Genomic DNA, 27,936 nt, shown 5'->3' on the forward strand with positions numbered 1-27,936 from the left:
GTGTCATTAAGCGGCTGACCAGTTAATTGCTTCATGACTTTCACGTACTGTGCCCATGATGCGGAAGATAGGATGCTTTCTAACCATTGTTTATTCTCAAGATAAACTTAGCCAAATTTGTGTTACTTGTTGGGGTGTCTCCATACCTACATTGTGAGCAACTACTGGACCCCCCTAGACCGTGGCGGATGGACTCTTTTAAATATATAAGTGCATAGAGATATGTAATTCATGGGAGAGATCTTGCAAAATAAACACAAAACTGGTTTACAAAGGAGCTAAGGAACTCCGTGATCTCAATTCTTTATCACCTTGCTGTTATCAATGATGGAGTGTCTAGTGGTAGTAAATATGGTCATGCACATTCACTGCCCATATGTTATGTTACCATAAATACAGTGTAACAAATACCCTCGGGGTCTCCTGAGTACCACAGAGTATTGCAGAGCAGAAAAAGACATACTGTAACCCTGCTGAGGCCCACCAAACATGGGTCTTAGTTCTTATAGAGCTGTTGATTTAAGGCCTCCCTGAAGTGATGTAGGGTGGGCGCCAACAGCAGTGTACCAGATTTTAGCCATTCTAATAGCAAATGCCTTACTACCCGAACAGGTCAGTTTTGTCTTGGGCTTAACCAACAGTCGTAGGAGCATAGGCAAAGTGATGGCAGATAGCTGGTGAATGTTTTACTAAATAGTCAGTCCCACTAAAGCGTGACTTGAAAGCAGTTCTTTTTCCCTGGTGTGTAATTTCCATTGCCTGTCTGGCCGCCGCATTCTGTACCCTTTGAAGCTTCCTCAAGAGACCTATATCTAGCCCCACATAGAGAGAGTTTCATTAGTCAATGCGACTAAGTACGGTTGACGGGACTACCACTTTGAGGACAGTTCTTGGAAGAAAGTTCAAGATTTTCCTGAGCACCTTTAGCAAGAAAACACAAATTGATTCAGGAAATGTTTGCACAATGCAAGTATTAATGACAAATTGTTTCTTCCGTTGGGACTGTGATGGAGTGTTTCAGTGCACTGCTGTTTTACACTGAAGGGTTACAACAGTATGAACAATGCATCAATAAGCTACTTTCTTTCTATTGTCCACACAGAAGGTCAAGTAGCTGATGATTTGAAAAAAGCCTTTGGTAAATGAGGTCCATGGCTTGTCTGTTATGTCTTCTTAATCTAAAATATCCTTGAAAGAGCATCTTAAACTGTTATTATACCTGCAAATTCCTTGTGTACTCAGATTTTAACTCTTGATTTCTCTAGATTCCAGATTACAGAAATGCTGTAATTGTTGCCAAATCACCTTCATCTGCAAAAAGGTCAGTCCGAAAGCTTTTTTTCTTGCGGGAAGAAACGTTTTCATTGTGGGGCTGGATTTAAATTGTAGTGTTCTTGCATTCAAATTTAGTAATAGACTTGTATTTGTTGGTTACAGCTGTAAAGTAAGGTTTTTAAAGCAAGCATTTCTCTCATGAAGCATTTTTTATCTTCTAATTCGGAAAGGGCTGTAAAGAATGGACTGGTAGAAGGAATCGTTTCAGTTGGAGTGGAACCTGTGGGAGTAATTTGTAAATGAACGAGGTCGTCCGATTAAATGTTACAACATGTATGTTCTGGTTCAGTGCTAAACTGCAAAAGCATGTTCGCCCTGGAGATTGTACCTCACTCTTGGAGGGTACCGGTTTATAAATATGTTGGCTCCGACTCCTGTAATGAGACATTTTTAAAGAACTTTCTCCTTGTTGCTACTTTCCAAGAGAGTGTGAAAAGAAAAATACGGATTACCTATAATATCTGTACAGATTTGTCGTTCCATGCTTTGCAACAATACATTAATAAGGTCTAGGGGCAGCAGCACAACATCTGCCCTTGTAGCCCAATCCAGGCCTCTAGCGTGTCATGTGACTGGGCTATAGAAGCAAGGATGGCTGCAGTGTCTGATGTAAGCATTCTGGTTTCCTCTGCACCGCTGGCCAATTTTCCACTGTCTTAAGTTGTGGTGGTGGGTGGGGCCTCCCATATGTGCAAACTTTCTAGGGTGCCTTGTTTGCCGAGTAGGGATGGTTTACCTTTAGCCACTTTTGCATCAGTTGGCCAATGAGAAAAGAAGTTATGCAGTCAATTTGCAGGTGAGGTATACTGACTTGCGAGCCCTTGAAAGCAAATGATCAATCAAGGTGGAATGATTGGTCAGGCGTTATTTGCTTAATTGAGACACTCTGTTCATCACCACCCCCTTTTCTGAATCGTTATTTTACTCCAAGCAGTCTTAGAGGATATTATTAGGGTGGCCATCGGAACCGGTTGAACATGTGAATTAGCGCATGCCCCTGAAACAATACATGACTGAGTACAGGATCATGTCTGTTTGCCAACCTTGTGATCGTATTTAGTTTATTCACAAAATTGTATTCTTGCTCTCTTTGAGTTTTAGAATGTTCCTTATTTGTTTCTAAATATAAAAGCATAAACCCACTGCTATTTGTATTGCAAACTGTTAAAGCCTTACTGAAGAGTTGCAGAAGAACAACTTCCAAAAAGGGAAGTGGTTGATTTTGAGAGATTACCATAATATAGTTATGTACATTAACTAGGACACAGATATGCAATATTTACAGCTGCCATATTTTCAACAGCCGGACTTCACACTTATGGTGTTATGTTGCCACTGAACTGAACAACTGTCCCATTGTAGCCCTTTCAATAAATTATAAATATTTTGTCAGCATTTTAGAGGAAGAAGAAATGAAGTAAAACCAGTAATCATTATTTATGGGTGGGAGTTTTTTTCCTGTCAAACTTGAAGTTCACCTTAGAAGGCAACATTCTGAAAAGAGAATTTTAAAGTTTATTAATCGTCTGTAACGGAATTGAAGGGCCACAGGGCACATACATTTTTTCTCTCTTTTCCTGTTCCCTAATGATTTGACAGCATGTGATTTATTGTTTATATAACCTCTAATGGTATGTGAAATAGATACCCACATTAGACAACCTTCAGCTCTCAAGCTAGCTGGAAATGTCCTTGCAGTCGTCTCAAATTAAGAGACTTCAACTCTCAAAATAGAGTTACAGGTCGAGCCACAGAGAGCGCTAAGGTTTTCAAATGTCAGGTTAGGAGCCTTAAAGGAAGTAAAGAATATCCTGCAGTAGCTTAGAAATATCATATTAGGTATGAATGCCCAGTTCAAGGATGGTGAACCCACAAAAGTACAAGTCCCAAACAAGAGCAAAATAAATGCATTTACCTTGGTTAACACATTTCAGAAATTCCCATATCCTCTTATAGCAAAGTGCAGTGAATTTTGCCACATTTCATCTTATGAAATTGATGGGGGTGTTCAATTCCAGCACTGGAAAGTTCATTACACACCCAAAAGCTACTAAGTGCGGTAAACTCTGAATTATTTGTGATTCTGGTCCCTGGGCAAACAGCGGCCCAGGTATGATCGGGCCAAACACATGTGTAGAAGCATTGTGCCTTTTTAGTTAGTGGGCAGGATGTGTTGCTCCTTAGAAATGAAGCCGTTGTTGCAAAAGAAGTACCAATGGCAAATACAGAATGATCATCTTTTACAATATTATTTGGAATTCTTACAGGGGTGGACCTTAGTATCAAATCTATTCATCAGAGGATGCTGCAAGACTAATACTTTTTTTGTCTTCAACCCCACTTCTCAGGGCTTCACACCTAAGTAGCTCTCCTTAGTCGGAAGAGAAATATGTATCGTACACGCTTCTGAGAAAAGGAGAAAAAGCATCTCTCACTTCTCACCATAACAAGATATGCTCATTTAAGTAGGAGTCCTATAGCCCAGTCAGAGTAATTCTCATTAAGGAAAGTATTGCATACAGATACGGATTCCCATCCTGGCCCTTAGAAACAGTAGACACTCACATTTGTTTAAATTGTAAAATAAAAGTTTATCATATTTATCAGAATGAAGATTATTACGGCAATCTCAGCAGTCATTACTTAGAGAAAGTTGAATACCAAGAATACATCAAACGTTTTACACTAAACATTTTTGATCTTTTCATTAGATTAGTCTAATCCCTAGCTAGTATCTACATATGTTATTAGCCTCATGATTATTGCATTGTCTGGATTATTATTAGCATTCCCTAAGTGTTTATATCCCAAACCATCTACGTATCTCCATTTACCTTAGAAATCAGTCTGTTTGCAGTCAGTATTTCGGTATGCCCCTCTAACAATCATTCCTTGTGTCTGTCCCAACCAAATCCTCAATATTCTTTTTATCTTCTCCTCCGTTGATATTGGTGAGCAGAGTTGTATCTCCTGTGCAGCTTCTCATATCATCGTTCGGGAACACTAGCAGTGTTTCTGCAACAGAAGCACATGGCAGGCAGATGAATGTTGCCATTTTATTTCCTTCCAAACGTGCTTTGTGTATGGCCAGATGGGCTTGCAGCTCTAATCATTGCATGTAGGTCTGCAGCTTGTCAGCAAACGGAAAATCTCACTTCTCTATTATGTTAGCACAGCGAATGGCGATTTACAGCTCTGTAAATATCAGAAAATAATTTGGCAATCTTGCAAACACTGTTAACATTACAATTCAAAAATGTTAGTTTTCTAAGCCCTGTCCGACACAAACACACATACACATATTAGAGGTCTCATGTTGGCATAAATTAAAGCCCGATTCGTATTTAAAATGTATGCATATACTTTACTAAAAATAGAATATCCAATGCAAGGAAAGAATAAGGCATTTGTAGGTGCTACTTTTATATAAAAGCCAAGTATAAATACACGACAGCCAGTTGCATTCTAAAACACATGACAACATTCATAAACACTGTACTTCATTTTTTTCGTCAAAGAGTATTGGGCAAAGATAATGATGGCCCTGCACTAAGCTCCTACCTACTAAACCGGTGCCCAACCAGGTCCATACTTAACATTAAATATAATTATACTCCTAGAGAGCTATTTCAAACAAAACGTCAATATTGCAAATAACCGTACAATGTCCATAAGTTGTATTCCATTGAAATCTATTCTCAAAAGGTTTGAATCATCAGAAGATTCTAATATCACAAGGTATTACCATCAAAAGATTCTAATATCACATTCCTGTTTCATATCATAATGTGAAAGAACGAAGGTACGGTACGTTGAGGTCCACATTTGCAACATTTCCACCAAAAACTTGCCAATTACTAAAATGTAATCAACAAAACTGTTTTTTCTTAGATTCAATCAACAACGTTTTCAGCCAACATGTCTATCACAGCGTTGCATGCCGCTTCTTCAGGGCTGAAATTTAAAAAATATATAAATATTATTTCACATTCTTTATAAACATCAATGCACTTTCCTCTAAAAATTCCCAGACATTTCAAACTTGAATGCATCATAATTGACTACCATGTGAAGGCTCATACTATAAATTCAATACATTGTTTGAAAGAATATTAAAATACACTTGTACATTAACTCAACCATCAAAGGAAAATCTAAATCATACCATAATTTGTTTTATTATATGATTAAACACATTTTATACCATTTATGTGAAATTCAAATTGCACTGTTTTTCCAGCAGTTCCTTTTGTTCACATTCTCTTAAAAACATAAGACCTCTATTTATCTGTAGTAAAAGTGTAAATATTTATATTGCTTATATGTTAAATTATTAATGCTGTAGGGTCCCTTTAATTTGCAATTGCAATTACTTCCCTGAAAACTATCTCTACTCACCTTGCTCTAGGTGATAAATATAGTGTTCACTTTTTTTTTGGCATGAGTATACAGTATGTGGTAGTAAAAGATATTCTGCCTCTCTACCTATTTATTTGCCTGTGCATCCTGCCAGTGGCCGCCTTAAACTTGGATGAGACCGGAGTATACTTTTGAATTCTGACTCCTGCGGTAAGCTGCGGCAAGAGTTGTTTTTGTTGGTTCCCTTCCAATAGACTCAATCATTCTCCAGGGATTGTTTCCAGTCGTGTTTTCAGGTCTGAAGAGGGGTGTGAAATTTCATAAAATGATGTATTTTATGTATCCAAGAGACGAGGTGCTTCAGAAATCTGGTTGTCCTGGAAAAATGCCACTTTTCCCAGTTGTGGCTATGCTATGACATGCCAATTATGGCCATGTTCTCATTGTGTCACATCTTTGAAAATAACCTCTCTGATACTGCCCAGATCGTTTTATGTCACTCTTTGGATTCTATAAAGACTCTGATTATGCCACATTCCTGATTATTATCAACAGACTCCGAATAAACCAGTGTTCTGTTTATGATAAATCTTTGAATAGTCACACACAGTATATGCAAGGTCACTGTTAAGGAAATGGCTCTGTTTAGACTAGGTTTTTGATCATGGTAGTGCTCTGTATATGCCAAGACTTTCAGTATGCCAGAGTTCCCTTAATAGCGGGGTTCCGGATATAACCGTGCTCAGATTGTACCATTAATCACTATTTCTCTCTCTTACTATGTTTTCTGAGGAAGCATTTTGTGAATTTCTTACTTTTAAGCATTCATTCGTTTTCATAAAATGTTACTGTAAATTTACTAACCCTGGGTAGTGAGCTCGCGGATTTCCGGAAAACACTGCTCCACGGAGCAGAGTTTTTTCTTTGCTCGTGTTCGCCAACGTCAAGTTGGCGCCCGCAAGCGTGGAAAATCAACATCCCGGCGAGATTTCTCAACGCGGGAGGTTAGGTTTCTCATTGCGGGTGGTCATGTATGCTCGTGACAACTTGCGTTGAGAAACTGCCTGTTTGCGTTGAGAAAGCTGCTGCTCGAGTACAAATCTACTTGAACAGCAGAAAAGGAAAGCAGGGACAGCTTGCGCTTTGCATGGTGCAGTTTGCAATGATCGCACAGTGCCGGATGCTTGTCCGCACTGTGCAATCAATGCAAACAGCATTTTTCTATTGTACTCCACCACTTGCGGAGCTCTGCGTAGTACGGCGGAGTAAAGGGATTATCCCGAAACATGGCATGCTGGCATGGACAAGATTCACAATTTACATTTTCCTTGTAAACTATGTTGGGCGATTTTAAGATGAAAAGAAATAAAGACGTAATTAACTTTTAAATAAGTCTTGGAGGTGCTAAGTTGAATCTCAGATAAGTTGTGAGTGTTCTGATGTTGAAAAGTTGTTCTGTGTTTTAGAAAACCCCTATTCCCCGTTGCCACAATGCCTAGGTTGCCAATAAAGGCTCAGTGAATCTGCTTAGACTGACCTTCTCTACTAGATCCCTTTTCGTAATTTTTTGCAGATCACTGCATTATACCATTCCGCAGTTTCCATGTTTGCCAAAAGTGTGAGAATATTACAGGTGATAGATCAATTATTGAAGAGTTTATCTAGTTGTAAAATGTAAGTGTCCAAAGTCTTGTCAGGATCAAAATGTGATGGGCCTGATTCTTAAAGCTATATAAGCATGTACGTTGTGCTTACATTTGCAAAAGTTGATTTAGCACTCATAAAATGATAGACTCAAATTAAGATTTTTGTGCTATCAAATCTACTCGAACGGGCTGAAAGTAGGCGGGAAGTGGTAGTTCCTACGTTCGAATGCCTTTCTAGTTTGTGCAGGTCTCTCCCATGTTCATTCACCAAATCCTCACTGTGGAAAACGCCAGAAATGTACTTCTGACAAGAGTAGGGTTAAAACATTTTCCAGGGTGGTATGGAAGTCCCACCCACAAAAAAAGAGAGCGTTGTCAAAACCAGTTTCTTTATGGAGGAAAATATTTTACCCCTGGACGAAAAAGAAATGAACTTTTAATAAGTGTTAGTTACTTCAATCTTTATTTTCGACGCTTAAGCATCATGAAAGAAACCTAACAATTCATTAACAATACAACTGCTGCACATAAAAAATTTTTTTTTTTTTTTAAATCAGAAGGACAAGTTTCACAACATATTTAAGGGCTCATTATCTCAAAATTCAAGACTGTTGTTTATGTACACTATCATGTCAAACAATATTCTAGGAGCGAAGATTATACGCACACGTTAAAACGATAAATAATGCGGATTAAAACAGCAGAATTAACCGCTAGTTTGTAATTTAAAAATTAGTCCCTTTTTTTTTTAAAACAAATCAATTTTATGTCAATTGATTTGTTCACATGGATGGGCGAATTAGCGTGCAATATAAATACGTACCCTACAACTTGTTTTAACATGTTAAATTTTTGCGTATCCACCTTGTATTCAATATAATAGTTTTTCATTAAAAATGAAGACCCAATTTGATCCTAATAAAGTTAACAGCAAGGAGAAATCTACTATCACCAAAGACTACAACCTGACTCGTGTCAGACTTTAGGATTCTTCCTGCCTCCTTCTAGGATCTTGAGCCAATTCCATGACAAAGTGGCAATATCCACTTTCTCCATGGTGTTGCATAACTAGGGCAAAACAGTAATACATGTAAATCATCTTCCCTCACCTGATTAGTACATACAGTGCAAAGATTGCATCTCGATTTTGACCAGCTCTTTTCGTTCACATTGGTCCTAAGTGTGCCATATCTAAATTTCATATACAGAGTTTTTGCCAATGGCGGGTTGATCTCATCTAAGAACAATTCAAAAAATGCGGTATCTTTGAACATTATGAAATTTGTTGTTAGAGGGCCGTGGGCTTTTACATACACAGACTCATAGCTCACAAATGTCCAAAAGGAGAGTTTAACAATTTTCTTTGCGCTAGAGTTCATGGCCACTGGGTCTTTCCAATAATGGGATAAGCCAATCTTGGCCATCCAGGTTCTAATGTGTTTGAGCCAGTAAACTTTGTTGCAAAAATCAAGAGCCATTACTTCTTGCAAGTCTTCCTTGTAGTTAGATAATTTGGGAGTCGTCCACAGTCTAACCCACAACATTAGGGGTCTCAGTATTGCGTAATGATCTATACGCTTCATATTAAGATCCAGAATGAGCGGGGTTAGAGGGGTATTTACAGGTAGTTTTAACAGCCCCCTGAAGTACTTGTTCTCTGCTGTTTCAAATGTACTTCTACATGAGGAACCCCACAATTCTGCCCCATACAATGATGCCGATTGAACCTTATATTTAAAGATCTCTAGGGCTGGGGTTACTGCTTTGCTCAGGCATTTACCATGTCTTTTAAGGATTGGAAGACAGTTTTGTTTAAAAACTATCTTGCTCTTTTTCTAGCTGTGATCTCCATGATAAGGTAGAATCAAGTGATACGCCTAAGTAGGTAAAATTCTGCACGTAATCAAGCTTCTGTTCATTTAATGTTAGATTCTTCCTAAAGTTTTTATGCGGGTTCAGCGCCATGTATTTGGTTTTTTTTTAACATTAATTTCTAGGCCTTTGGAATTACAGTAGGACTGGAACCTATGCAGCAAGTTCTGTAGACCCCGGGGTGTTTGGGAAATAAGAATAGTGTCGTCCGCAAAAAGAAAGGACGAAACCCGTTCACCCCCCAATCTTGGGGAATCATTGTCACAATCATCCATGTAGGACGGGATGTCGTTTACAAACAAGGAGAATAGAGTCTGGGCCAATACACACCCCTGACGTACTCTCCTCTGTATTGAAATTGGTTTTGTTAGCTCCCCAGTTGGACCCCATCTGACCCTTGCATGTGTATCCGTGTGCAATCTTATAACTAATTTCAGTAAGTCTACCTGAAGGCCCTGGCGTTTGAGAGATTCCCACAGAAGTTTACGTGGGATTAAATCAAACGCTGCCCGTAGGTCGACAAATGCCACATACAAGTGGCCTTTGCGAAGAGTGACATATTTCCAATACAAACAACAGAACCTTAGTACTTGGTCAATAGTTCCTGTTTTTGTTCTAAACCCAGGTTGATATTTAGTGAGAACGGACTCATCTTCCATCCATGTATTAATACGATTTAGAATATATCTAGCAAAATTTTTTTGTGTTATGTCGATAAGACTTATAGGGCGATAATTAGCCGGATCGCTTCTATCACCCTTTTAAAAAATAGTAATAATTTCCGCTCCCTTCCATGTGTCTGGGATTTCCCCCCCCAGCCGCGATAACATTGCATAGGTGATTTAGGTACGGTACCCAGACATCCACTTCTTGTGTAAATAAATCACCTGGGATTTTGTCAAGCCCATGTTTAACTAAGTTTATAGCTAGTTCTGTTTCCTGCAGATCAAAGGCTAGTTGTATGCCTTCATCATCTGTAGGCGGCAGAGCATGCTCTTCGTGGACAACACCTTCAAGCTCTGGAGCAGCATACAGTTTTGGGAAGTGGACAATCCAGGTTGCCTCATCTAGAAAATCCTCTCGTGACCCCTTCTCCTTTTTGTTGCCCTTTGATACTTCTTTCCAAAATTCCCTTTGGTCCTTCATTTTAGACGTCGACAGCATAGATGACCATAATTCATTATCCCAAGATGATTGGGCATTGGCCAACACTTTCTTAAAAGCTTTCCTAGATTCTTTAACTGCCACATCGTTTTTAGTTTTGACTGTCTCAATCAAGGTAAGTTTTGCTTTGCGACATTCTTTGTTGAACCAGGGTTTGCCTACAGAAAGTAGCTTAACAGTTCCTGCACCTTTTTTTAATCTTTTAGTCATGAGTTCTAGTAGTTCATTAAAAAGAGTTTGATGCAGTTTAAGAAATAGGCTAGGTTCACTTTGGGAGGGGTTGTATGCTTCAAATATATTTGAGAGGCAGCTATAGATGTTGGCCACAATCCTCTTGTTCTAGAATGTAAGTCCATTTAACAGACCGTCTATTATTACTACATACAATGTTGTCTGGGATTGCTTTATGTGTACCTTCTTTCATTTCCAACCCCAGTAATAGGGTGCTAGAGAAGCTTGCTTCGAGAGGGCGATGGTCACTATCTGATCTTGTTTTGACCATCATGTCTGACATATGGCCACAGATCCAAGGAGACAATAATGTAATTCATTTTGCTCTGGCAATTTTGTCTGTAGAAAGTGGGGGCTTTGGGGCTATCAGATGTAGGCAGCCATTGCACGCCCTCATACCGTGGCTTACCATTACCCTAGTAATTTGGAGAGCTAAAGTTGTACCAGCAACTACCCCACTACTAGATAAGCATGGTATGCCGTTTACATGGTCCTCATCCTCGTACAGTTTATTCATCCCTGTAATGGGCTCAAAATTACAGTTCATATCCCCGCATATGATCTTGCTTGATCCTGGGTCCAGAGCGTCTAATATAGATTCTAGTTTATCAATGCAGGGTCACTCCTTGTAAGATGGACAAGGCCTATTGTACACATTAAATAAGTATATCACCCGTTTGTCGTTGGTAACCATTTTCAATCCAAGTATGTCTAGAGAGTCAATACTTAGTTTGCTAATAGTTATGTTAATGGCCACCTTAACCCATATTATCAACCCTCCAGAGGGTCGGCCTCTTACCGATGGAACTACGTCCAGCTGGAAGGTTTTGTATCGTACCCTGTGGAAGATTTTGTCGCCCATGATTTCTGCAGGGCGCAGATGTCACTGGTATTTATGTAATCATTCTAGTCTGGATCGCTTGTTTTTGAGCCCACTCCTGCCACGTTCCAGGAAACGAGCGTAATCCCAGAGGGACCGGGGATTAGATTGCCTCCAACGGGTGGTGACAGATTGCATATTGTACTATCTACTCCTTCATTGTTAGGATTACATACACCATTCCCTGTTAAATTTGGTAGGCCCACTCTTGCCATCAATCCCTTGACATGCCCCGAATCTAAGATAATCGAGTTATTATCCCTCTGTAAAGGGGGCGATAGCGACCATCGAGCGGGGCTATCATGGTGATCTGACAGCCTAGGTGAACTACTGTCAAGGGGAGCCAATGGAACAGAAGGGGAGAGTGTGGGTTGGGAAACCTCCTCGAGTACTCTAAGTCAATCGACTGCCTCTAATTCACTCAACCTATTGTAACATGGTATGAAGGGTGGTACAAACTGTGGACCCATCCATCCTCCATAGTGCTGTGGACCACCATCTGGAAATCTCCTGGCCCTGCGTTGTATTAGGGTCCAGCCATCATCCCTCTCCTCTCCCCAGTTGTTATAGTTCAAGTCCCTGTACATCTCACGCCCCCTCCCGCCCCTAACATGATTTCCACCCCTGGTCCAACTCCATCTATTGTCAGGCTGTTCCGCTGGCGTGTAAAAATACGCCAAGGGTCTTGCCACAATCATAGATGCATCGTTTCTGGAAGTTCCCAAGAGAATGTGGTCCACAGATCTACGATCTTCAAAGGTTATGACCACACAGTCCCCCTGCACTCTTTTTCTGTCGTAGCCTACCCAGGGAGCTCTCTCGACCATTAGGATGTTACTACTACTTGTTGGTGGTAGAGGGTGATTTAGAATTTAACCAGTAAATCCCCTTGTTTTTAAGCGCCCCATGTGGTTCAGAAATTGAGGGGTCCAATTCTGGGACCCCCGTCAAAATCACACGCCTCTGGAGGTAAATTAGTATTCCTACGCTTTTCTATCTTATCTGGTTGAGTTTTGTCAGCATTGTGAGTCGGTGTATTAAGGCAGGCTGTTTTTTTTTACAATTGACTCAGTTACCATGGGGGGCTTTGGGCTGGCTTTGCTTGCTTCAAGGCAGATTAGGCTTGGCACAGGGGGTTTGGGTGCTACCTTTTTGATTTCTGCTTCATTTTTTTTATATATCTGCAGTGCGGTGTTGGGAGCAGGTGCATGGGTTACCTTTTTTACCTAACTGGTGTAATAGGTTTTTATATCTTTCTGTAGCTTAAGCAGTTGGTTTTCCATCCCTCTTAGCCTTTCTTCTAAAGGAAGAAGTAGGGTTTTGAGTAGTGACGTTAGGGATGACATGAAAAGGTCTTCTTTATCCGTTCTTGTACCTATACTATCAGCTATCAAGTTGTCGAATAGTATATCAGCTATGGAGTCATCAAGGGTTGTATCATCTTGTATGCTTAGTGGTAGGGTTTTAGGTCCTGCCCCTTCTGTCTCTGACTCCTGCCCGTGGGTATTCGAGGACACCCCTATAGTACCTACAGCATTTCTATCAGTGTTCTCTGTCACTTTCCCTTTTTTAGCAGAGCGATTGTTTTTGTAAGTTTGCTTGCTTTTGTTTTTTGGGATTGCTCCTTCCCTTTTTCCTCTTATTTGATGGTTGCTGCTGTCCATCTGCGTATCTAATAGTGGAGCAGTTGTAATATTTTCTGAGATTACTAGCACCTGCGGATCATTGAGGCTCAGATCCTGGAAATCAGGTTGTCTGCTTATGGTCTTATGGACCTCAGCAGTTGTCTGTAGGAGGTTGGAATTGTTGAAATTATTTAAAATACTTTCTGGCGTGCGCGCTGCAGCGATATGTCCCATGGAAGATCTCTTAGCTAACGCGAGGTCCTGTGAAACCCTTCTCTCCATAAGGACAATTCCCTGGTCTATCAAAGTGTTAGTGCGTACGATAAAATCATCAAGTTTTCCTGTCAATTTTGTGCCACCTCTGCTGCCGCCTTACTCCTGGTTTCACGGGGAACCATTTCTGTATACTATGTATATCCCCTGAAAAAGAGCTATGGGTTGGTGGAACAAAAGGAAAAGAGGAATTAGTAGCTATTAACTATGCACCTTCCAAGGTGTTCATTAAGAATGGACAAAAGTGCATTCAGTTCGTAATTGGGATATAAATATAAGCAGGTTGCAATTATTGATAATTCAAAACAAATAACAAACATAAGGATCCTTTCTGTAACACTATAAACCATGTAATTAATAGCTCTATGCACTTAGCATTGTGTCCAGAAATAAACAAATTACATTTGGCAAGAACAATAGCTTACTCTTTCCGAAGTGTGTTAATTAAATAGAAATGGGCAGAGCCTCTTGCCCAGTCCAGTCTCTTCAGGCCTCGGAGGGCCACAGAGGGCCCGCCCTTTGCCCGGGCTTAGCCCCGGCACGACCCGCGCGCGATTCCGCGACGCTGAGAGGACGCGAGATTTATAGCACCTCCGGGCGCTGATGATGGCGTGGGCGGCCCCTGCCGCTAGGCTCCCTGGGAGGTGCAGTCCTCCACACAGCGGCCGCGATAGCCGTAAGTGCGGCAGCGGGGGGACTTCAGGGCTGGAACCCAGGTTACAGGCAGTGTCTCCTCAATTCAATAAATATGCCCCATTCTGTCCGGTCAGCAAGGGAAAACACGGAAACACCAGCTCCGCCGGGAGGATGCGGGATTTATAGCGCCTCCGGGCGCTGATGATGGCGTGGGCGGCCCCTGCTGCAAGGCACCCTGGGAGGTGCAGTCCTCCACTCAGCGGCCGCGGTAGCTGTAAGTGCGGCAGCGGGAGGACTTCAAGGCTGGAACCCAGGTTACAGGCAGTGTCTCCTCAATTCAATAAATATGCCCCAATCTGTCCTGTCAGCAAGGGAAAACACGAAAACGCCAGCTCCGCCGGGAGGACGCGGGATTTATAGCGCCTCCGGGCGCTGATGATGGCGTGGGCGGCCCCTGCCTCTAGGCACCCTGGGAGGTGCAGTCCTCCACACAGAGGCCGCGGTAGCTGTAAGTGCAGCAGCGGGAGGACTTCAAGGCTGGAACCCAGGTTACAGGCAATGTCTCCCCAATTCAATAAATATGCCCCAATCTGTCCTGTCAGCAAGGGAAAACACGGATTAGGTGACTCTGCCTTTGCTCAGCAGGTTTTAACTTGATCAAGTATATGCTTTTACATCTCCTCATGCAAAAAATACATACACAAAGGTTTGCAAGGAGTACACCTGGAAACTTGCAACTGTCCTGTGCTTCCAGGCTTCGTTCTGTAAACTTTTGACTTCTGTGCAAGGTCATAGGTTAGTGGGTGCAGTTTTGGGAATTTTAAGTGAGAGGAGCCTGTTTAAAAAAAAATAATATTGCCATTTTAAACTGATTATAGAGTAGTCATATATTTTCCTACATCAAAGGTGTTTAATTAAATAATGGCTTACTACTTAAATGGTGTTTAAAGTTGTTCATAAAAATTGCATATTACTATCGCAAAGCTACACAATACAAGGACTCTTGTCAGTTCATAATCTCCATGTATTTCTTTTTCAAGTTTTTATATTTTGGGCGCACTTTATTCTGAGAACAAACCAAATGCGCAACAGTTTAACAAAACTGTCTCTAAACTTTGGCGTTTATTACCCCCTGGTCCCTTATGTCCACGTCCCATTCATTAGAAAGAGGAGATCACCATCTCCCAAAAGAAAAAAAGACAAGAGGAGTGCTGGGACCCTAATACTGTCCCTCCCACCGGGAGTACTTAAGCACTACTTACCCAGCATCCCGCCTGTTAATTTTTTCTGTCTGTGGACAGAATGGACTTGACTGTGCTGGTGCTGCTCCTGCTGGGCTGGAGTGGCGGTGCTTCTCTTCTCCCCCCGCCCGGCTGCCTGGCTATGCGGGCGAGGGGTTCCCTGGACTGTCTCCTGGTCTGCCGGGCTTGCTGGGAGTCAGTCTCTGTTGGAGTTGGTGTCCTGCTTGCTCTACTTGACCTCCCAGTCCTTTGCGGCTGGGGCTGGAGTTCCCGGTTTATTCCGGGTCGCGGGCTTGTCTTCCCGAGCTCGGCCGGTTGAGACGTGCTGCGCTGGATAGGCTCCTGCCGCTCTCCTGCTGTGATGGCGATTGGAGTGGGGGCCTTGTTCCTGGGGTTGGCCCCCACTCTGGATGAGTGTCGCTTGGTGATTTTCTTGTTTTCTGATTCTTTTTCATGCTGGATGTTACATTCTTCGTTATGCCTGTTTCACAGCTGTTGTCAGCCCCCGTGCGCTTCTCTGCGGTGCTTTGGCGCTGCTGGGTATTTTGCTGCGGGGCTTTGGTAGTGAGTTGCTGTGCGCTGGCGGTGGGGGCTTGTTGTCTGGTGGCCCCATTTCCTCTTAGCGGCTTCCTTCCCTGGCCTGTTGTGGCCGTTACTGCCTATTTTACAGTACTTGGTGTTGCTGCGGGGGTGGGTGATAGCGTGTCTGTCGTTTGGCGCTGGGGGACCCGGTTTAGGCATGTTCTTCTTGTGCCGTTTGCCTCCCCGGGTCTGCGGCCTCGGCCCTCCTCGGGAGGGGCGCTCCCTGCAATCTATGGGACTCAGCCATGGGTCGCTGCCCTTTTCCGTGTTCTTCACGGCGGTGCTCTCCCCTAGCGTGCTTTCTGGCTTTGGTTGATGGGGTTCCTGTGTTACGTCCGACGGGCCCCTGTTGATGCAGGCTGTCATGCGCTGCTCCCACCTGCTTTGGGATTTTGCCCTTTTTTGTGTGCAGGCTCTGGTGTTTTCAATCGCTGTTTTGTCAGGTTACACTGATTGTAGCGCTACGTGGCATGGCGGTGTGCCCCGCTTTCTGTTCGGTTGGGGTGCTGCTCCACTGTCCTGTCCTCCCTTTCTTGCAGGGGGGGGGCGGGGGTTGGTGTCGGCGTCTCGTGACACGGAGTTCTGTGCAGGGCGACTATTTGTCGCCTTTTTTCGGTGCTGCCTGTGCTCTGTTTGTCCTGGCAGGGCGCTGCGCGGTTTTGTAGCCGTGTCCTGGTGGGTCCATCTGGGCCTGCTCCTGCCGGCGGTTCTCTTCCCGGGCTTGGTTCGCCTGCGGTTTGGTGTTCCCTTTTCTGCCTGGTCCTGGGGTTTCGGCTGGGTGCTGTTGGGCTTCAGGTTTTCCTTTTGCCCCTGTGCTCCTTCTTCGTTGGTGGGTAGCAGTTCCCCTGTTCAGGCTTGTGTGGGGTCCTGGTGTTCGGTGCTTCTGGGTTGGCGTGTCCTGTGTTGCCTCCTGCTGCTCTGGGTCTGCCAGCTTCCTGCTGGTTCGGGGTGGCCTTGGGCTGTACCTCCTTGGCTTGCTGGCTGTGCAGTCGTTTTTCGGCCAGCTCTGGGGTGTGTTTTGCTGGGCGTTCCTGGTTCTTGCTTGGTTCTGGTGTCCTGGCTCGCACCCGTCTTCCTGTGATTCCCCTTGCTTTGTTCCCGTTGTGTTTCTGTTTTGGGCCCCCCTTCTCTGGTTGGGGTGCGGTTCCGTGGTGTTCCTCTTGCATCTGTGGGGTCCGCCCTCCTGGCTGCGGTTTGTCTGGGGTTTTGCTGTTGCTCGGCCCTCTGCCTTCTCTACTTTGGTGTTCTCCACCTTCCTCCGGTTGCCGCTTTTGCAGTTTCCTGTTTGTTTTTCTTCCGGCCTTCTGTGTGGTCCGGCGGTGGTGTGCTGGGGTCATGTTGATCTCCCTGCCCTCTGCTTTGGCCTGGGCTCTGAGTGTGCCCCTTCCGGGGGCTGGTTGGGCCTGCAGGTCCTCCTGCGTCAGCAGGTTGCTTGGCTGCTCCTGCCCTTGCTGCGTGCTTGGCCTGGGTGTTGGGTGACTGTGCAGTCCTCCGCCCTGTTGGTGTCTTTTTCTGCCCTCTGTGGTTCGGTGGATCCGTGCCTGGTTGTTTCCTGGTTTGGGGCTGCTGGAGGTTCCTGGTTGCCCTGGGCTTCCGCCCTGCCTTGTTTTTCCCTCCCTTTTGGGGGTTGTGGCCTGTGGCCCTGTCCCCGCCCTTGCTGGGCTTCTTCGGTTCCGGATTGTTGGTTTCCGATCTTTGTTGGCCTCTCCATTGTTTGGTCGGCTTTTGGCTGGTTCTTTTGGGGCCGCCTCTTGCTTGGGGTCTTTTTGTTGGCCTCCTCTGCCCCTGCTGTTATGTGTTTGGTGGCCATCCTGTTTTTGTTTGCGGTCTCCTTCCCTGTGGGTTTTTTGGCCTCCTGGGGTTTCGGGTCTCTGCTTACTTTCCTGTCCTTTTCGGTTTGGTTGCGGTCTCGCTCCTGTTCGGCCCCTGGGCTTTTGCTGCAGCTCCTCCCGCTGGGCTTGGTGGTTGTCATTTGGTGGCCCTGGGGTGCTGGCTTTTCTTTCCTGGTTCCTGGGCCTCCTCTGCGAGGTTTGGTGGGTTTCTCCTCTGGGCTCTCCTTTCGGTTTGGTGGGGTGGGCCGGTTTCTGGCCGGGGTTTCCCTCCTTCCTTGTTGGTCTGGGTGCTCATGCCTGCACTCTGTTGGCCGGTCTTAAATTCTTTTCTTTGGCCTTCTTAGGGCCTGTCGCGATTTGCTCAGTGTCTGTGTGGCTGCCGGGTCCTGTGTGCCTTCCTGGTGGTTCTGGGCTGGGCGGCTTTACAAAGAGCCACGCATTGTTACATTTTGGAAACATTTGTACATACTCACTATATTTCCTTACAGTGCTCGCTCTACGAATAAAGAGTTAACATTAATGAAGCACATGTACAGTTTTTGACCCCCTTGTACATAAGGGTTCCCATCTTTCCCTTTAACATACAATCGTCTTTCCCACAGCCATACTTCGACACTATGATGCAGCCAAAATGGCCTGTACTGCAAGGGTTAGGCTTAATTGTCCAATAGAGAAAGTAAACCTGAAGACCCCAAACAATATATCCATAGCCTTGGGCAATAGGAAATCCTCACCCCATCCCATCTAACTTAGCAAGTGCACCTCAGGAGTAGAACGTGATTTGGTTGCTAGTTATGATCGAAGACCACACCGTTTTAACTACAAATCCTTTGTGGGAGGCCCCTAATAAACTAAATGGGCTAAGTGTTCCCAGGGGATTTCATGAAACCAGTCACTCTAAAAGTGCCACAATCTCTAATGGTTCGACTTCTGTGGGATTCTTGATGTCCAGAAATATTAACCTAGCCTATGGCTAGAAGGGCCATTAGGTATTACATTTCCGGTCGATTCTGAGACGAACATTTTGAAACCATATTTCCTTTGAGGATGATTAAGGTTATGAAAAACTATGAAAATGTGTACTTTGAATCCTTTCATAAGATTCCCTAGCAGTGTCTCAGGGTCCCATATTCAATTCTTAGACTTACTGATAACCGTCAAGGAAGGTAGACCATAGGCCACCAGGCCGAAAAACATGTCCATTCCACCCTGTCCCACTTTTTGGAGTCCTATGACATCTTGCACAGATCCCAGTCTGGCTTCCGCTCAAATTTGAGCACTGAAACAGCTTTGCTTGAGGTCACTGAGGTGATTAGAGAGACCCTGGACAGGGGAGGAAAAGCTATGCTGGTGATTCTTGACCTATCTGCGGCCTTCGACACCGTCCCCCATGACCGCCTCCTATCTAGACTCTGGGAGATAGGTCTAAGGGGGACGGTGTTCAGATGGTTCAGGTCTTTCCTCACTGGCCGTCAGCAAACGATCTGGGCTCCACCTTTTTCTGCCGCAATGCCGCCTCTGGAGGTTGGAGTGCCGCAGGGCTCAATTCTGAGCCCCTCGCTCTTTAATATCTACATGACCCCTCTGGCGGCACTTGCGGAGGATTGTGGGGCTCAGATTGTGTCGTACGCCGACGACACTCCACTCCTGTTCACTTGTGACAGGGGACAGGACTTCGACGGGGCATCTATCCGAGGCTGCCTTGGGGCTGTGTTTGACTGGTTTAGTCGGCACAGCCTCAAGTGCAACTCCGATAAATCTGAGGTTCTTTTCTTCGGCTGCCCCGCTGACCCCAAATGGAAAGATTGGTGGCCGGCAGCCATGTTCCCTCCTACGGGCGATTCAGGGGCAGCAAAAAACCTGGGCATTCAGGTTGACAACTGTCTCTCCTTTGGGGCCCAGGTGTCGGGATTAGTCGGCAAATGCTTTGCCATATTAAAGATGCTGAGGAAGTTCCTGCCGCTTCTATCCTTGGAACACAGGAAGATCACTGTCCAGGCCCTGATCGGCTCCAGGCTCGACTATTCTAACGTTCTCTACCTTGGTCTGCCTGACTACCTCCTATCGCGTCTTCAGGTGGTACAGAACTCGGCGGCTCGTGCCATCTTCGGCCTCCCCAGAAGAGCAAGGGCGAGTGAGCTTCTCAAGACTCTCCACTGGCTCCATGAAGAAGCGTATCATCTTTAAGGCCCTGACCATCGCATTTAAAGCTTTGCATGGTATGGGCGCCCGCTATCTTCAGAAATGGGTCTGCTTCTACTCTCCATCCAGATCCTTGCGCTCTTCCTCCCAGGCCAAGGCAGTCACTCCAATGATCCGTCGTGCTCGCTGTGGTGGGTGCTCTTTTAAATACCTCGCCCCGCAGCTATGGAATGATCTTCCTCTCTCTCTGAGATCCAGCCCCAATCTTTTGGCTTTCAGAAAACACTTGAAGACCTTCCTCTTCCTGCAATAACACCGCCTGCTGAGCTATGCTTCTGTCATTCGTCCGTCTTTCCTCCTCTCTGGACTTGCTGAGGCTCCGACAGCGCCGGGACACTTCTCGGAGTAGCCGTGCGCTATAGAAGCACCCCCCTAACATTAACATTAACATTAACCACCACCTACAGAAAACCGTCTCTGTAACAGCCTCCTAAGATATGACAGTCACCACCCGAAACATCTCCGGGACAATCTAGCGTTTGGACAGTTTTTACGGCTCCGCCGTAATTGCAGCATGGTCCATGACTACAAAGAACAGGATAGCACCAGTCTCACCAATCTGATCAATCAGAGATACCCTACCAGGGTGGTTGAGCAGGTGTGAAAAAGGGCCAGACACAATAATAGGGAGGCTCATCTTGAAACAAACAGACCAGTAGATAATCTACTGACATGTGTCACTTCCTTCACTCCCAATTCAACCCAGATCAAGAAAACCATTACAAAAAAATTGGCCAATACTACATACAGGGAATTTGGCCACAGCAATACCACGCTTTGCCTTCAAACGCACCACTAACCTTACAGTTAACATTGTATACATTTGGCCGAAGAACTTTATCAAGACAGCACACAACACACTCTGGGGCCTCCCTCCTGTAAAAGGATACGTTCAATGTGGGTCATTCAGTGTGTGTCGCAAGACAAAACCTTCTAAAGAGATTCAGTTGAGTCCCAACAGTACATGGTCTCAAACATCTCACACATATTGCAACACAAAAAACTGCATATATATGATCACATGCCCGTGTCTCAAACACTACATAGGCATGACCACCAGACAGGCAAAGACCAGGATAACTGGACACCGCAGTAACATCAGATGTAGAAAGGACACCACCAAGAGGAGCTCCCACTACAGAGCAAAAGACCATTCACCAGATGACCTGAAATGGACAATCCTAGAAGCATACATACATATAAACAACGATGACTTGTTCCGCAGGGATCAACGTAGGATCTTCTTTCTGTCGACAAACCTGACAGGCCTCAACAATGACATACCTTGGAGTGAGTTCAAACTGTGACTAAACTCATCATGACACCGTTTGGCGCTGACCCATTTAGAAAACTACACTAGAATGGCATCAGCTACGATCACTACACATTCTCCTCCTCCTCCCGATACTCAACCCTGGAGAGGTAGGCTCTGCATAGCTTGCTCTTCATTTCTAAATGCTGGGCACCACCAGCTTTTCCTATTACCCATCATGACTCTTATCAAGGTCTTAACCCTCTTTTCATTCTTTTCTCAACTTTTCCTTTTCCCTTTGCCCATAACCCATTAACCCCCGCCAACCCCCCCACCAACACAGTGAGTAGATTGTCTATGTTCACAGCACCCCCCCCCCCCGCCACACCTTCACCTGGGGGTCATCCACCTCTCCCTAGCCCCTCTAATATGTTGCAGCTCCCCCCTATTCTACTAATTTATGTAGCTCCTTTTTCCTTGATTGATTCCTCTTTTCATTATCTCTCCCACAGGGTAGCACTTTTACCATATATGTCCATTTGTAACCACCAGTACATACTACCACTCACATGACACCCAGTGTTTTCTCATCATGGCGCACTATTCGTGCCATGTTCAGCTGTCGCACACTCACTGCTGTCGCACACTCACAGGTTTAGCTTCCCCTACGCGGGTCTGCCTCCTGTCGGGATACGCTGCTCTCTGACCAAAAACTGGTTCAGTTTTCCTTCATTTCAGCACGCTCACCCACTGGACCCTTACCGCTCTAGATCCACGGAGGGTAGGTCAGTCGGACACTGCGACCTCCATTGTAGTAAGTATGAGCAAGCTTCTCTCTTGATTCCTTGGACCCCTTAACCTCCGCGCAGCATGGTTTCACGTTCCTTTCCCTTTCCACAGGAGTCAGCTGTGACGCCAGTGAGCGTCCCGTGACTCTGAGGTACCGGTCCAGTCACCACCGTAGGTCAACCTTTATGGATTTAACCTCCCCGTACTGAGGGATTATCCCAGTGGCAGTACTAAGCCCCTCAGCACCCCTACACACAGGCACATGGAAGGGTAGATTTCCCTCTACAGGGGTTCACAATGATCGCCGGGCTCACGTACCCCCCTCCCCTACGGGTTGGACCCACCCCAGGTTCTGTCTCTCCTCACTTCAAGGTAGACCTGCATGAGATGAGAGCACTACCTGCAGATGGGGGCATAATTATGGATGGTGGGCTCACTTAGCCCCCCTCCCCCACGTGTCTGTACTTTTTGTCCTTCGAACCTAGCCTTGACCCGCTTGACATGTGAGCATCCCCCGTAGCATACGCCTTGCTGCAGTGTATACACCTTATAGCTCCCTCCTGTTCTACTCCGCATCATATTGTTAGACTTGTGATCCACTGACCCTGACTAGGGCGGGACCGTTTAATATGAAACACTCCATCAGGTTTTTGGTTTCCCTCCCCCCCCATTGAGGATGCTAAACACCCTTTATCCCTAGTAACCCCGTAAGTGTTAAGACTGTGAGTCCAACCTTTCACCGCCTACAGGTAATCTTGCTGGCTCCCCTTTTGATTGTACGGCCCGAACTTCCCTCCCTCCTTTTCCTACCCTCCTCCATCCCTGTACCCCCTCGCCCCCTTTTTTTGTCCTCCTTCTCTATTTAGGTCCCTACTCAAGAGGAACCTTGTTGCAGTTGGTGTAGTTTGGTGAGGGTATGGTTTAAAAAAAATATATATTCTATACACGTACCAACCCTCTATGAGTAGCAAGTAGGGTACCTAGGTCTTGACTGAATGCCACGATCTTTATGATGCACAGGGCATGAAACATGTTGACCATTATCCTAAACTTATAACGCTTGACTAGACCATTATAATCTTTTCATACAAGTATAACAGGTTTTATTCATGACATGGAACCCCCTAAATAAAGGTAATACAGCTAGTTCCCATAGTCATTTTTTAGGTCGAGCTGGTGTAAGCATTGCGAAGCACTGCATCCAGCGAAGCATCTTTTGTTACTCACTTCCTGGTAATGTGAGACCGGGGATGTGCAGGCGCAGGAGAATCCCCCATGTGAGCGCGCACGTTCACCCACACGCTGTGCACATCGCCTATCCTACATTGCCAGGAAGTGGATAACACATACACACAGAGACACACGCGTGCGCAAGCACACACACGCATACACACACGCATGCACACCCACGCAGGCACACACGCGCACACAGACGCACACACACGCAGGCACGCACACGCAGGCACACACCCCCTCCCTACAACTAAGCCACACCCGCCCCACTCACCGGGCTACAGGCTCCGTCACGCGGGGCTTCCCTCACTTGCATCGGCGGCCTCTGCTCCTCCTAGGTGCCTACAGTGTTTCACAGCCTCCACTTGGGCGGGACTTCCTCCTTCTGCCCTTCTCGTCCAGTCACTTAGTGGGCGCGGGCTTCCCGCAGAAGGCGGAAGTCCCGCCCCAGGGGAGGCTGTGAAACGCTGTAGTGCCCTCACTGATGCATGCTGTCGCTAGCTGCCATGATTCGCTGGAGTGCCGCTGAGTATTAACAATGTGCGTGAGAAGTGGGCCAGCTTAACATCCCCTTAATATGAAAAGCACACAAACCTTCACTACGTGCATATGGCAGGGATTCCGCTCTGAGGTACACGAGGGAAGGAGTGATCGTGTGAGATTTTGTTAAAGACTGCGTCAGACCTAGGACGACTCATACAAGCTATGCTGTCAGAGGTCACACAGTGAGCGCTGAGGCTGGCCCTAGAGTGGCGCAGTAATGTTCTAAATTTTATTAAATCGGGGCTATTGTTGCTCCTGTCGACTGAGGTATTGCAATTGTAGCAATGCCATACTACCCCTGAACCTAGAACTTAACGGAGGGCCTGCGTCAACGGATACAATGTGACTCGAGCCACAGGTCCCTATTTCAGGGGCAGGTCCCTCTTTGTCCCTCCTCCCTTTCGCAGTGAGAGAGACAGGAGTACTTGTACCTTGTTCTTTGTGCGAATGGCTCCAGTGAGCGGACAATGAAAATTTCCAGGCTGCGTCTGCCGCATTCTTGGCATGACGACTGAGGACATGGGGCTGCCGTGCTGAGTTAACATGGTTTAGCATTTCTTAATGTCATTGTTATGACATTTCTCACCGTCTGAAAGTACAGCCAGGTGAATACAGGCAGGTGCGGGATGAGAAGCGAACACAAAGGGAACCGAGACAAAGTGCATTACTAGAAATCCGCACGTTAAGTTGGCACCGATCAGAGCCTTGGTATCACTAATAATCTGCTTACATTGACATCCAAATTATACTTTAGCAGTAAATTGGCTGTCGGAACACAGGCACACCTGGCGGGGACGTCACTCTGTAAGAATTCCTGGTGTTTGCATCTTCTCAGGTGTTGCCCGAGGCTGTCTCGTGCCCACGCACAGCCACTGTCTCCGCCTCCGCCCTGTAGCCTGGCAGGCTAGCACCGCCCGGCATGTGGTACTCCATGGGATGTGAGGGTTAGTCCACGCCCACTCGAGAGCCAAGCCTCTCCTGGCCAGCATCAGGCCCAGGGTTACACGCTTTGCTGCAGGGCTGAGAGTGCCTCATCACAGCACCGGTGGGACCTGCTCGGCGCCTCTCATACTTACACCCTCCTCCCAGCCCGGCATGTGGTACTCCATGGGATGTGAGGGTTAGTCCGCGCCCACTTGAGAGCCAAGCCTCTCCTGGCCCAGCATCAGGCCCAGGGTTACACGCTGTGCTGCAGGGCTGAGAGCACCTCTCATCACAGCACCGGTGGGACCTGCTCGGCGCCTCTCATACTTACACCCTCCTCCCAGCCCGGCATGTGGTACTCCATGGGATGTGAGGGTTAGTCCGCGCCCACTCGAGGGCCAAGCCTCTCCTGGCCAGCATCAGGCCCAGGGTTACACGCTGTGCTGCAGGGCTGAGAGCGCCTCTCATCACAGCATTGGTGGGACCTGCTCGGCGCCTCTCATACTTACACCCTCCTCCCAGCCCGGCATGTGGTACTCCATGGGATGTGAGGGTTAGTCCGCGCCCACTCGAGGGCCAAGCCTCTCCTGGCCAGCATCAGGCTCAGGGTTACACGCTGTGCTGCAGGGCTGAGAGCACCTCTCATCACAGCACCGGTGGGACCTGCTCGGCGCCTCTCATACTTACACCCTCCTCCCAGCCCGGCATGTGGTACTCCATGGGATGTGAGGGTTAGTCCGCGCCCACTTGAGAGCCAAGCCTCTCCTGGCCAGCATCAGGCCCAGGGTTACACGCTGTGCTGCAGGGCTGAGAGCACCTCTCATCACAGCACCGGTGGGACCTGCTCGGCGCCTCTCATACTTACACCCTCCTCCCAGCCCGGCATGTGGTACTCCATGGGATGTGAGGGTTAGTCCGCGCCCACTTGAGAGCCAAGCCTCTCCTGGCCAGCATCAGGCCCAGGGTTACACGCTGTGCTGCAGGGCTGAGAGCGCCTCTCATCACAGCGCCGGTGGGACCTGCTCGGCACCTCTCATACTTACACCCTCCTCCCAGCCCGGCATGTGGTTCTCCATGGGATGTGAGGGTTAGTCCGCGCCCACTCGAGAGCCAAGCCTCTCCTCGCCAGCACCAGGCCCAGGGTCACAGGCTGTGCTGCAGGGCTGAGAGCGCCTCTCATCACAGCAACGGTGGGAACTGCTTGACGCCTCTCATACTTACACCCTCCTCCCAGGCCAGGGTCCTTGAACCTTGACAAACATGTTTAATTCCTCCTGTAATATCCGGTCCTCCGGCCAGCAGACATGTCCTCGGTTTCCACTTTCTGAGAATCCTTTCACTCACCATTGATTGTGCGCAAAGGGCTTGGCGGACACTTGTGAAAAGGCCAGAGGATGCTTCAGGGTCATGGATGCTGCGCACACCCACCCGTCAGCTCAGCACACCCCCTGGGCCCTCAGGGGTGCACGAGACACACAGGATGGGGTGACATTTCACAGATACAAGAATGCATATCGTATCATTTGCCAACAAGCCTGGACAATCTGGCTTAAAGACTCCCCCCCCCCCCCCCCTCCCTCCCCCCCCCCTCCCCCCCCCCCCCCCTTCCCGAAGAAAGCCTGCCCGAACAGCCTGTGGCCTGCCCTAGCCACAGACCTTGACCCCCCCCCCAGAGGGACCCCTGGGGTGCTTTAGGGCCCCAGTGTCTCCCTTTCTTCTGCTCTGGGTCTAGAGTCCTGGAAGCCGGATGGGGTCAAATCACTTGTTAAAAGAGCCGACTGCAGTACCACAACTCCAAGCCCGTTTTAGACCCCTCTCTCGTCCTCGTGCCCCTAATATGCATATTTGGTCTACCTCTTGTACCTATGTTGTACATATGTTTTCGAGACAGTAGCGTTACCAAAAGTGCTGGGCACAAATTATTAGGAATAACTCTTTGGTATGTATACCTTGACTATTGACTTGAATCAAATTTGAATGTTTAGAGGGATGCGATTTTCGATAAGGAGTTATCACAGAGTGAAAGTTGTGAAACTCGACTATGTTTATGCTGTTGAGCCAGGATAGCAGGAGGTGTATATTGGTTAGACTACATCTACATCTACATTTGTTTGTACAAATAGAATTGAATTGAATATTCTTTCGTTGAAGCTCAGTTTAATGTGTTCCCAATAAGAGTCACTCAGTGTACAAAAGGTTTCACCGAGCTTCAATATTCACTAATGTGAACTACGAATTAAACAGCAATGCACATGAAACTGCACCAAGTTTCACCAAAAACAGAAACTGGAGGAAAAAAGTGCCACTGGGATTAAAACGAGAGGGGCTTATTTACGAACCTCTTGCGCCACCGATAAGTCACTTTTTTCCATGTTAAAAAAAAGTGGCGCGGCGCAAGGCGCATGTAAATAAGCCCCGTAGTCTGTTCTTTTACCCATAAACTGTACACATATATTATAACTCTTTAATTGCAAATTAGCTTTGTGTTTGCATAGCACAGTATACCTTGCATTCAAATATATTTCCTTGTGGCTTCCAAAGCACACAGTGTAAGCAAAGAGCCCGTGATAATGCACCATACCTGTCAACGTTTGGGAGCAGGACAGATGCAGGTTATGAAAAAAAATCTGGGGAATTTAATTAGCTCCATTGACTTGCATTGGAGTGGAGGCAATCTTAGGCGGCTAAAAGACAAACAGCCATTTTTTAAAATCTTTATAAATTGAGTTTTAAGCCCAAATCGAGTATCTTGGCATGTGTGATTACAGACTTGCATATATTTATTTATTACACGATTACTTAAAATCATTACAATCTAAAGCCCTTACATATTAAGAACAACTACAATAAAAACAAGCATTTACAATGGAATAAGTCTCGCAGTAACTAGGCATCACTCAATGCCACAGCATCACTCAATGCCACAGCACCACTCAACGCCACAACGCCACAGCACCACTTAACGCCACAGCACCATTCAATGCCACAGCATCACTCAATGCCACAGCACCACTCAATGCCACAGCATCACTCAACACCACTCAACGCCACAACACCACAGCACCACTCAACGCCACAGCACCACTCAACGCCACAGCACCACTCAACGCCACAGCACCACTCAACGCCACAGCACCACTCAACGCCACAGCACCACTCAACGCCACGGCACCACGCAACGCCACAGCACCACTCAGTGCCACAGAATGACTCAGCGCCACTCAATGCAACAGCATCCCTCCACGCCACAGCATTCCTCCACGCCACAGCATCCCTCCACGCCACTGCATCCCTCCACGCCACTGCATCCCTCCACG

At 46.3% G+C, this 27,936-nt stretch overlaps 1 protein-coding gene across 2 annotated transcripts in view; it reads left to right on the forward strand.

The window, feature by feature from the left end:
- The window catches only part of PRPSAP2 (phosphoribosyl pyrophosphate synthetase associated protein 2), a 440,767-nt gene that overhangs the window by 293,851 nt on the left and 118,980 nt on the right, over positions 1-27,936 (forward strand). For both annotated transcript variants that reach the window (XM_086940712.1, XM_086940714.1), the window contains exon 7: positions 1,266-1,321. In XM_086940712.1, coding sequence (XP_086796838.1) covers positions 1,266-1,321 — 56 coding nt within the window. The remainder of the gene's footprint in view (positions 1-1,265; positions 1,322-27,936) is intronic.

This window comes from Lissotriton vulgaris, chromosome 10, assembly GCF_964263255.1.
Source record: "Lissotriton vulgaris chromosome 10, aLisVul1.2, whole genome shotgun sequence".
Classification (NCBI taxonomy): domain Eukaryota; kingdom Metazoa; phylum Chordata; class Amphibia; order Caudata; family Salamandridae; genus Lissotriton; species Lissotriton vulgaris.